The 12,695-nt window shown below is 42.2% G+C and overlaps 1 protein-coding gene across 6 annotated transcripts in view; it reads left to right on the top strand.

The window, feature by feature from the left end:
- The window catches only part of MLPH (melanophilin), a 214,227-nt gene that overhangs the window by 184,625 nt on the left and 16,907 nt on the right, over window positions 1–12,695 (top strand). For all 6 annotated transcript variants that reach the window (XM_053283111.1, XM_053283113.1, XM_053283109.1 and 3 more), the window contains one exon: window positions 4,094–4,297. In XM_053283111.1, the coding sequence (XP_053139086.1) occupies window positions 4,094–4,297 (204 nt within the window). The remainder of the gene's footprint in view (window positions 1–4,093; window positions 4,298–12,695) is intronic.

The following is a 12,695-nucleotide window of genomic DNA, read 5'->3' as shown; positions in this document are numbered from 1 at the left end:
ACTGGTAACTGCCAAAAAGCCCCTTCCAGACATAGGAAACCAAGTATGGATCTTCAAGGTCCAGCCCTTCACAGTGCTCCTAAACCTGATTCTGCTCCTGAAGCCCCCAATAGCTTTTGTGGCCAGGAGTACATTAATCAACTTCAAGGGCATCTGAAGGATGAGCAGGTCACTGTTAATCATGCACTAATAAGGATGAACTCCTGTAAAATGTCTGCCATGGGGCTGCCTTTAAAGACTGTACAGAACCTGCTATCAGAATATGGCATAAACCCAAGGGGACATATTGCAGTATATCTATACTGAAATAAATGATCTATTCTGAGTGCAATTTAAAGTACTGGATTTAAGCTTTTAATCCTGAAAGAATTTGGGCCCATAACATCTCAGGGAGGCCTCACAAATGAGTCTTTCCTGTTCACTACAGTCATGAGGTGGGCCTTGCTTTGAGTGGCATTTTCAGAAGCCAGTCATGGGGGCCACCTTATAGAATTACCTCCACATTTTATTTCAGTGAGCACCTGCAGAAATTAAAAACATTTTTATCCATATCTTTGGTAGTGTTATTGAAAAGATATTGCTTCTCTGGTATTTATTATGAAATGCTGGGTCCCGTCTCCCCACTGGCTGCATTTCTAACCTACTTTCCACGAGGAAAGTAAGCTTATAATATCACCCAGGTGTGTGTGTGTGTGTGTGTGTGTGTGTGTGTGTGTCTCCCATCAACTTTGCAGTGCCTGAACTGATTTGAACCAAATTTGGAACAGTTGTAAGAACACATAGGGACACCTCAATGGTGTAGTTTGTGATGATGACATCCACCCCAATTCAAGATGGCGGATATGTGAATGTTTTGAGGTGCAAGTGGGAACCATTTTGGGCCAAATTTAGTAGAGTTGTAGGACATCTGAAGGTTGTGATTTATGTTGGTCCGAATTCAGGATGGCAAACGTGAATGTTTGAGGCACAAGTGGGCTAACTTGTGAACTGCCTATCCAATTTGGACCAAATTTGGCACAATTATAGGGATCCATAGGGACACCTAAACGGCATAGTTTGTGATGATGCCATCTGCCCCAATTCAAGATGGCAGACACATGAACATTTGAGGTGCAAATGGGCTAACGTGTGAACTGCCTGATTTGGACCAAAATCTGGTACAGTTGTAGTGACACATAGGGATACCACAACAGCATAGTTTGTGAGGATGTCATCCACCCCAGTTCAAGATAGTGGATGCATGAATGTCTGAGGTGGAAGTGGGCTAACTTGTGAAGATGGCAATTATCAATTAAGATTATAGTGAAAAGAAAGTAGGCAGATTAGTTCTTACCAGAACTTCTTGTTATATTATTTTTACTATTATAATTGAATATTTTATTTTTATATATTGAAAGCCACACTGAAGGCTTTTAAAATCATTGTGGTGAGTAAAAAAATTTTTAAATGAATTAAAGTTTCAGAGAAGGCTAAAGGTGGAAGATGTCTGTGCTTTTTGGTGACAGTAAAAGTGCATGTAAGTACATGTGAAAGTGCATGTAGGAGAATCAGTTTTGTACTAAATGTACATTCTAGTTTGACTCATACTTTTAGTGCCCTGAGTCAAACTGTCCTTTGGTTATGTGACCAAGTTATGTTGTGTTTAATGTAGACGGGATGTTGAATAGTACTTAAGGTATGATTTAAAGCTAATGTTTTCCCTTCATAGTGGAATTCCCATGAAAACCACATACGTCAAAAAGGAATAATCATATGGATTTTACAAGAGAAACCTCCTTGGGTGTAGTGGATAGGAAGCCAGCTGCCTTCTCAGAAATCTTGACTGTTAATTCCACATGGATTTTGCATTCCAATGTATTGTTCCTCCACAGTCAGAATCTGTCATTTGCCTTTGTGTCCTAGATCAGGAAGTGGGTGTGCACCAAATTCTGGTGGAAACAGTACCTGCCATATACATCCCAAAGCACAGCATGCAACACCAATATTAACTCCTAGTGATAATTCTCATGGAGGTTTTACAGGCAGGTCTTTATGCTGTGGGGTATCTGAGGAGCGAATCTACTTCGCAACAGATTCGAGGCAGTTTAATCCAGGGGATTATGTGGAGCATTTGCATAGCCCTCGGCTGCTCCCCTATGCACATCAAAGACAAGCGTCAGAACGTAGCAGAGACATCGAGGTTTTTTTCCAAAACTGCTGGAAATAGAGGATTATTTTAAGTCGGCCATACCTCAAGCTAAGCCAGAATTCGCAGCCTCCCTTCGGGGGGGAACAAAGTCCTGTCTGTCCTGGTCCCTGATAGCCTGCAGGGAGGTCAGGTTAAATCCAGCAGATAAGGGGACTGGCACACTCCAATCAGGAGTGGATTGGCGGGGGGGGGGGCTGTCTGTAAAACCTCATGGCATCACCGCCTACCATACCACTTGTAATAACCCTTTTGAATTCTGCATAGTTTCCCAGATGAATCTTTGTCATGAAGCCACAATCCATCTTTCACAATCCACAAAATGAGGTGGGCGTGGTTTCCCAGAACCAAACTGGCCCAGTTTGGGTCCGGTTCGGACTCGAATCAAACCAGGCCAGCCAGTTTTGTGCACAGACATGCCTGCATGTCTACTCCACAGATATGCCTACTCCACAGACATGCCTGTACAACAACCAAGTTTGAAGCTGCTACATGTGTTTAATTCTGCAACGTGCATGGGATCCACAAGCAGTTGTAACTTCCTGTTGAGTTTACACATGATGGAATAGATGCATATGGCCCTATGTATATCACCTGTATACATGATATACATTCAGAATCCATTTCAGATGGTCTTAGATTTTATCAGTAATAGTCCCGCAGGTACCAGTAGTCAAATGCTTTGTTAGTGATGGCCTCCCTCACTCCATTTTTGCTGGTATTTCTTCAGTACTAGAAAGCCAATTTCACTGATTCCATAGTATAAATCATAACAATATAGGAAGCTGCCATATACCTGTGAAACTTTGGCCTGTTGAGCCCAGTATTGTATTTTCTGTCAGGCAGCAGCTCATGAAGGTTTCAAGCAGACGTCTTTTTCAACCTTGCTAACTGGGATCCCTTTAAGTGAAGGTGCTGGAGAATGAACCTGGAATGTTCTGAATGTGAACCATGTGTTAAATCAAACAGTTATGGCCCCTCCCCTATTTCTTTAGAGCTATTGCCACTGGGACATCCTCAACTTGGCAAAATTATGTAAAACAAAATAATTCTCCATGTTCTCAATTACTGGTTATAAGCCACCTTAGGAACCAATTTTTTCAGTGGAAAGACAGGATAAAAATGTTTTAAATAAAGCAGAATTCTCAGCCCATGGGGGCTGTTCCAAGCACACGTGCAACTACTGACATGCATCCTAACAAAGCACTGGTGCTCCATGAGATGCAACAGAGGAAGTCTAGACCGATGCAGCACCAGTGATCACAGCAGCAGGGAGGATTTTGACAATCTCCTTTTCTCCTGGAATCCTTCGTGTCATCTGCAAATATGTCCCTGATGATGTGAAGCACTCCTGGGGTGGGGCGGGGGAGGTTATCAAAATCTTCCCTTCACAAGAATGCCAGTGCTAGGTTATAAAATCCCATCCACAGCATTGGCACAGCTTAGGGAGAGTGGGTGCATTGTTAGTTAAGATAGCAGCTACTGTACTTACGCTACGGGATCTTTCTTTCCTAAATAGAGAATGATCATTGATTTTGATTGATTGATTTTGTCATTTTCCCAGCTATTCTTTGGAATACCTTCCCAGTATTCAGTGCCATTAGTCTTGGATTTCACCATCCAAGACTAATGGCACTGAAGGATTTCCTTGTCGGGGGGTGGGAGTCAGATGTAAACAGCACCAAAGTAAAATTAGCTAGTGTTTGAATTCTTCAATGGGTATATTAACATGTCTCTTTTTAATGCTGGACCAAGTAGACTTCATCCTCTTTCAGTAATGTGGTATGAATCAACTAGGTCCAGCATTAACAATAAACATGGGAATGCCCCCATTAATGCATTTAGACCAGTTGGATGAACCCCACTACATCATATGATCAAGTAAGTCTTTGGTGTGTTTTTTCCTAGCCTCTTGCTCCTGGGACCCACACTGATCCTAGCATAGAAGAGAAGGAACTGAAGAGAAAACTAGAAGAGCTGGCAAGTAACATAAGTGATAACGTTTCTTCTGAAGAAGAAGAAGAAGAAGGAAAAAAAGAGGGAAAGAAGAATGAAGAGTCCAAGCCAGAAATGAGCTCATCCAGTGATGACCTTCCTACTGATGCTAAGAAGGTATTGTCTTCCCTTGTTTTCTGCCTCCTTTTTCCTCGGTTCAGTACATCTTACAGACAATCTAGTCATTTATCTCCGCATGCTTTCAGGTGAAACTAAAGCCCTATTCATATGATAAGTTAAGCACTCATGTAATCTGTGTACAGTGTGTGTAGATACAGTTCTGTACATAGGTGCCGTTATTCATGTGTTAAGTTGAATGCAGGTCTGGCAGCATCCCTCCTATCTGTACCCTGCATTTGAGGAACCTGTGCCCAGGTCCACTTTTAAAATGTATACAGGTATACAGACAGGGATTCACATAAAAACATGTACCATATGTACAGACATCTGAACACAGGTACAACATAATGTCTGAATAGGACTCCAGTAACTTTATCCTTATAGACGATGCCTTAATGAGAGCCTTGGGATGGCTTCCGGTGGCCAAATCCCACCTCTTGATAATAAGCTCATCACTGGTGAAATGGTTCACACTATAGTTTAGATGTGATGGTACTGGCTGAGCGTTCTATGATAAGTATAATTTCCATGTTTAGAATATGTCTGTGTGAATTCACACTGAAGTTCTACTAATAAATAACTCTTGGGATTAAGCAAGATCTGTTCTTGGATCCCCTGCTATTTTACAAGTTTAATAGCACCCAGAGCAATGGAGTGGGGGACTCTAGTTGGGGCTGTGGCTCAAGGAGATCAAAGGTTTAACCATTTTGTCTGTGCTATTTTCATGATGATTTGTCCAGCAAAACCATTTTCCTTGAGCAGAAAAGCATATGTACGATACAGCTGTCTGTCCATTTTTTGCTACAGGACAAACAGCAACTGGGGGGTGGGGAACAAGTTTCATCTGGAAAGTGTCATGGGGGGAGTATTCCCCCACCTGCCACCCAACACTACAGTCCCAGTTGGATACAGTGGCCCCCACAGATGCTATTGAGATTTTTTACATTGATCATCTTCCTCATATGGAGAGGCAGGAAGATATGCTATGCTGAATGTCGGCTACTGTGTTCAGCTTAAACATTGACTCTATCCATGGCATTGGAGAAATCCAGTCAAACAAAAAAGGTGGGTGTCCCCATTTTAGCCTTGCCAAATCCATTAGCCTTGATAGGGAAAGCATTCTTCTTACGCTGAAAGCCTTTGAAGAACAGATATTATCTGCTGTTGCTAATACACTGTTTGAAGACCTTACTACCTTCAAGCAATGCTTAATGAGGCATTTTCGTCTCTGATTCCAAAAGTGAAGGGATCCAAATTGATAGTTTGGATGATATGTTTCTGGTGATAACACAGAAAGGGTAGAAAATGGTTGAGATATAATTCAAGAACAGAAGAGTGTGTGCCTGTTCTTCTGCTTCCTGGGCTCTCAGGAACTGTTCTTCCCTTTGAGGTGTTCCATTAACTCAAAAGAGAGAGATTTCTGTCCCTTTGGGTTTCTATTAGCTTCATTGTCCATTTTCTCCATATTATTGTTGTTGAGCACCCACCACTGAAGCATATCTTATTGAGCAGCTTTAGGGTCAACAAACTGAACTTGAGCCAGGTCACATATATCTGTGTGTGGAAGGTTATCATTATCTTTGTCTAACAGAGAGTATGAACTGTTTTCTAATGAGATAGTTTACGTTGATCATCTGCATCATATGGAGAGGCAGGAAGCTATATTTGTGAAAATGTAGATACTTCAAAAGACAAAGTGATGAGAGGCTACAGAGCAGGGAAATTAGCTGGTATTAGTGAGTGCAAATGATCTGATTTGGAAACAGCTGGACTAAGTACTAAAGTTCAAACTAGAACTGTGGGTTTTTGAAATACCCAGTTCCTCCCTGATGCATGGCAATAATAACATTCCCAGGTGCCAAGAACTGGAGACTTGAGACACTACTGATTAAGCACTACTTAGACAGGAAATGGAGACTTGAGACACTACTTATTTTCCACAGACCACTGAGGACCAAGTATTGAGGGAAGCTAGATCATCGTATCATCAGCACACTTCAGTATGTACACTCCTTTCAACTTTGCCCACAAGCTCAGTCCAGATCAATAGCCAACCAGAAATCAACTCTGGAGAATGTGGAATCTGATCTGATCCACAAGAACCAGACCACCAAATTCACCAGCAAATTCCAGTGTTTCCATTCCAGTGTATTCTGTAATTCAGCAGCAAATTTGTTTGATACCAATCAAGCATACAAGCACTTTCAATTTGCAAATCTTTTTGCCCTACTAATGGAATTCTTACATTCAAGATGGTGGCTGACATAGGTGGTAGCACATATGTGCTGCCAGCTTAAATGTGTCCATGCATTTGCAGCATTTTTGCTATGATTGCATAGTAATTTTCAAAATGGTAGCACTTTGGGGAAGCTTAGACCACCCAGATCAGTTTTGTCAAAGGGCCTAGGAGGGTCATGGTGAGATCTCCAGAGTCTCTTGGAAAGAAATGAAACTGCAGAATTTAAGTCTTGACTTCATCTAAAGGAATTCTCATAATCAGTGTGTATGGGTTTTTTGTTTGGAGGAATCTTCAACTTCCTCACAAGGTATGTTTTATTCCCAGTGCACAGTCTTGGCTGGTATAGGAGAAGGAACAGGTATATAAAGGGGAATATGTTTGTATTACTGAATGAAAACCGGATGCAGCAACTATGCTAGCACTGCTGGTAATTCTTATGCTCCTAGCAGCATCAGCCATGAAACTATACTTCCTTGGCCCTTTCAGTTAGTAGCATGTGGGCATAGCAATGATCATACTTGCTCATTCATCTTCTACAGAGGCCCTGCACTCTGCAGTAACAAGATGAAACTCAACGTTTGGATCAGTATTTCAATCTCCTGCACTAATTTCCGGGGAATCCTTTTTGAAGGAGGATCTCTACAATCCAGAAAGAGACATGCCATGGCACAACACTGTCATTCAGACTGGCTTTCAGATGACTCTAAAGAATGTATCTAAATTACTCAGGCCTTTCTGCATTCATCCAGAGCCTTATGCAATGGAAATATTTGCAGAGCAGCTTAGAAAACAGCAAGTATATGAAAACATATACTTCAAAAAATTCATTACATTCATATATCATTGTTGACCCAACCGCATTGCAGACCAATACTATATATACAAACCTTATGGGGAAATTGCACATAGATACACAGTTGGACAAAACAAATTCTAAAGAATTATTTTTTAATTTAAAAAAAATCAGAAAACCAGAACTCACAAATGCCAGTATTATACACAGCTTGAATAGTGCTTTACAAACGTGCAGTTCAGGCTACAGAAATTATGCAGGCCTACCTGAGGAAAGTTTTGGACAAACATCATTACACACATTTGAGATTGCAGAGCCTATTGGCTATGTGAAAATGCACACAGACTCATGACATCACTTACACCCCCTTCATCAAACCCACAGCAGCATGAAGAGATATGTCCCAATTAAAACCTAATTCATTTCAGCAGCAAATTGGTCACTTAGGAAGAAAAGCACCATCCTGAGCCAAAGTCTACTAGAGTTTAAAACACTGAAAAGACTGCATGCATCAACTTATCACCAAGCCAAATGAAGAGCAGCTATGAGTAAAAGCAGCAGTGAACAACGTTGGAGATCACAACAGGACCCAGGAGCAGGTGCTGCACGCACAACCCTAAGAACCTATACTTGCAATAAATGCCATGGTTTTATGAGTCACATGTAGAGCAATTGATCTCTCAAACTGAAAATAGAGGCCTAAGTGATTCAAAGTTACATTTTCCTATCCCATTATTCATAAAAAGGGGAAGAAGGAAAAGAATCTCCACATCAATGTATTTGCATCAAGTTGAAAAAGAGTAACAAAATATTACTATTTCCTTGTCTGCTGGGCAGTTAGGAGTATCTCTAAGATGGGCTGCCATACAATACAGGAGAACCTCATTATTTGTGGGGATTCCATTCCACAGCGGGCGGGGGTGTAGCAAATCCACATTATGGCTATAGGAATGGGGGGGAGGGTTAGGTTCCCAGACTGTCCAGAATTGCCCCCGCTTGTCCCTAAAATCAGTAAGCGGACCACATAAAGTGCCCTACTGTGCTCCAGAGGTGCCCATGAGCAAAAGGGTGCTCCAGAGTTGCCCACAAGCCGAAAACTGGCTGAAAATCACAGCCCCTCCCCCAATTTTAATAAAGGTAAAATGGCTGGCAGCAGAAACTACCTCTGAGGTAATTTTCGGCCACCACCAACCCATGGATATGTGGGTTAAACCCCTTTCTCCCATTTCCCCTCTGCGTATACTGAGGTCGGGTGTCCATTACTTGACCGTGGATATGTGAAACCACAGGTGCTGGACCCGCAATTGATGAGGTTCTCCTGCATCACATTATGGATGGTTTATCTTTTAGGGGTGACAATGGATAGACATTGGGCCATTTGAGCAATATGTCCAAGCCATCCCCCCACCACATGCAATTAGGTATGTGAACAGGTCAGATAGGTTAAACAAATATAGCTGCCCACCACATCTCATTTGGCCCTTGCTATTTTTTTGCAACAAGAATCCAGCTTCATTCATTCTCCTGGAAACAAGCACCTTGGAATGTAGTGAATGTAGGTTCAAACCATTTCCTTCACACTTAGAGTAGGTATACATTCTAAAATTTGGTGGAAGTGGTTTGAAAGGCAAAGCATTTGTTTTCAGGGTAGATCATACTCAGAATATCCGAGTGTCTGTCTTCACCCTAACAGCCCACCCCACCTCTTTGCAAAATCCCTGGAAGGACCACAGATGCCAGTGCTGACCACAATATGCTGAGTTGCATATAAGTGCAGAGATTGTCCAGCTGGCCCATGTGGCTTGTTGGCATCTGTTTCCCTCTTGCTAGTAGGGTTGTCATCTACTCATCATTTTTCTGTACTGATCTACAATAATCAGGAGCACTGTCCACAATAATCAAAAAACCTATTATAGATGGAGTTTGTCCATATTATCCATGAAGGCAGATTCAAGTAGCTCAACAAACTTGGATCGGTTTTGAAACTGCTTTCAGTGTTTGGGGAGAAAGGGATTTCTGGAGACAGCAAAGAGCATCAGTAGGTATTCTTAAAACTAAGGGTAAGTGTTTTTGTCAAAATACAATGTGCAGTTGGATACAGTTGTCTTGTTTGCTTACCCCAACTCTAAGCTGCAACTGTTGTGTAATATAGTATGGGTCTATAATCACTGCTAGACTTTAGTAATACCAAATCATAAAAATAAATGATGCTACTAGTTATTTATGGCTGGACTTGATTTTATTATGCTCCTGGATGTCATACTCATTTTGCTTCACTGACATGCTAGATGACAGGAGTGTAATTTGTCAGACTCAGAATGTGACAACCTAACATGCTGGTGCCCCTGTTGACATTGGCTCAAGAATCCATGCTGGTAGGGCTAAGGTGGGAAGGGATTCATTGAGGTTGTGTACACGACCTCTTTCCTGGGCAGATGGGAAGGCCTGGCACATGAGCAAACGGATCTCCAAGGCTCCGCCACTCACATGGCACACGAGCAGAGCGTCAGAGCAGAAACTCAGAGAGGGGAGTCCTCTGGCACCCCTCAGTGCACCACACCAGGAATGCAGTGCATTGAGGGATCCGCCCTCATCCAGGTGCTCTTGCTGCACGCTTGCTGTACTGCCTGCAGCCTGTGCACACATATGACCCAGCGTCGGGCTTAAAGGCACACTCGCACCCTTAACCCTGGCTAAAGGTTGGGGTTAAAAGTTGGGTTAGGCAGGGCAGAAGCTCCGGGATCAGGAGTGATCCTAGCGCTCCACATGAGCAGCCTAGCCTAGGCTGGTCTGCCCAAGCCTGGGTTAGGCTGCTCGTGAGAATAGCCTTCTTGTTTCTGGTTCAACATCTAAGAATGAAGATTGCCAGACAATATTCCTTTAAAATGACTATAGTTTGTAATGCTGACAAGGGCTATAATAATAATGTGTTAAACAGTGGAAAGAATTAATTGAACAAGATGGAGAGAGACAATTGGAGATGCAAGAGCTGTACCAAGAAATATCGAGATACTGTAGACCCATTTCAAAAGGGCATATGTTGCTCCAAGTTCATTCCTTCCTTACATCCAACAAGCTATCACTGATAAAAGTAAGAACATAATAGACAGGGTATCTGCTTGCAACAGATGGGTGTGTGTGTGTGTGTGTGTGTGTGTGTGTGTGTGTGTGTGTGTGTGTGAAACAAGACTCCTTTAAAGCAATGTATACATGTCAAGTTGTAGAGTACTCCAGACAGACTCAGAGTGCCTTTGGTGTATGTCATGACCTATGACATACACCAAAACCTATGCCTTTGGCATAGAACTGGCACAATATTAGTGGAATAAGACACTGTGTTTTATTCATTCATTCATTCATTCATTCATTCATTCATTCATTCGATTTCTATACCGCCCTTCCAAAAATGTCTCAGGGTGGTTTACACAGATAAATCATAAATAAATAAGATGGCTCCCTGTCCTCAAAGGCCTCATAATCTAAAAAGAAACATAAGCTAGACACCAGCAACAGTCACTGGGTCTGTAACCAGTAGAGATGTGCATGGAACCAGTTTGGCGCTCCTTTTCTGGAGTGCCAGACCAGTTCAAAGTGCCGTCATTCAAGCCAGTTTGGAGGCCGGGGAGGGTGCCTCCTGCCTGCCCATCCCTGCCCCACTGAATGGGGCTGCAAGGAGGAACACTGCAGCCCTGTGCCCACATTTTTGGGGAGAGCGCCAACAGGGGAAAAGCGGGAGGGATGGGCGGGTAGGAGGCACCCTCCCTGCCCCTTAAAGTAACCCCCCGCCCTCCTGGGAGTGCACGGAACTGGTTCTGTGCACATCCCTAGTAACCAGCACTAATTTTAAAAGATTTTTCCCAAATTTTTTTTTGCAAAGTAGATCCTTTTGGTCACCTCATATAGTAGATAATTAAAACCTGTGCAATTTTATGTGAAAATATTTCTCAGTAGATCAAGCAATCAATTGAGTAAATATGTTTTGTACACAATATAATAACATGTGTACAGCAGCCTGTTAAAATGGTTGGAGAATAGATGCTTTATCAGTTAGGTAAACTCACATTGACTTATGGTGTATGAAACTCAGAGCAGCTACAGAAATATTCTTCATTGCTAAGAGGGGAGCAATCTGCCCAAGGATGGTGGTGTAAGGAGTGAGATGCTCCAGTGATTAAGCCCAACCCCCTGGCAGCACCTAAAAGAACCTTTAGATCACAATTCTAGTAGTAACAACCTACTACTTTCAGGCTGCTGTGATCACTGGTGCTGCATCGGTCTAGACTTCCTCTGTTGCATCTCATGGAGCACCAGTGCTTTGTTAGGATGCATGTCAGTAGTTGCACGTGTGCTTGGAACAGCCCCCATGTGCCAACTATCTCCCAACCCACAAGCCACTGGGTACTCAGTTTATATTTTAGGCATTTTTGAGGTGTGTAGACTCTTTGTTGTGTAATGAATCCTCATAGGGATTCATTATGAGGAAAAGTTATTAGACATCAAAGAGTCTAAACACTTGAAAAATAGTGAGCACATATTTTGCTCCATATCTCCAATTCTACAAGGGCTAGAGCTTAGCGGTTTGTTTGTTTGTTTGTTTGTTTGTTTGTTTGTTTGTTTGTTTGTTTGTTTTAATGAAAGCTGGGAATCTGGGGAAATTAATAGGAGGAATCTGAATCTCTAATCAATTCTAATCAAATCTGGCACAATTCGATTTGGACCCGAATGTAGCCAATGGACCACAGGGGTGATTGGCTCTGTCTCCAAATCTCCCAAATCAGCTAGATTCAGATACAAATTGATTTGTACCCGAATCAATTTGTACATCCCTACTAGTAATATTACAATCAGGATGTGAAGTTTCCTTTAGAGATTCAAAATCTGAACTTTGTTTTATATAAAAAAAATTTCTGGAAATTCAGCATTTGAATGTTACTGAAATGTAAAAGTTCGAAAAGTATTTTAAAAGGGTTTTGATCCCTGATGCTACCTGATATTAAGAAAGAATTCCCCCCACTTCGGTCAGAGCAGCTATTTTCTTTCCACTCCTGCTGCACCATACAGCTTTAGTTTCCTGCCACCACATAAATCATTCTCATGAGCAGAGTGGAGAAAAATACTTCCGGTGACATGAATCAAAGTCTCTTCCCTGGGCATGAACAGTGACAGTGGCAGGAAGGGCCTCTGAAGCATGATGTGCCTCTCATAGAGTTATGCAGAAGCCTCTGTATAATGGGAGTGCTTCTTTGTTGCAGCAGCGGCAGCATTCAGTGAAGCATTACCCAAGATCAAAGAGCTACTTGGGCTATTCCTCCTTTTGAGGCTGAGGGCCCTCCACGGACAATGGAAGCCTTTAATTAAAGCTT

Source organism: Hemicordylus capensis, chromosome 1 (assembly GCF_027244095.1).
Source record: "Hemicordylus capensis ecotype Gifberg chromosome 1, rHemCap1.1.pri, whole genome shotgun sequence".
Lineage (NCBI taxonomy): Eukaryota > Metazoa > Chordata > Lepidosauria > Squamata > Cordylidae > Hemicordylus > Hemicordylus capensis.
This window is presented reverse-complemented; position numbering and strand designations above follow the sequence as displayed.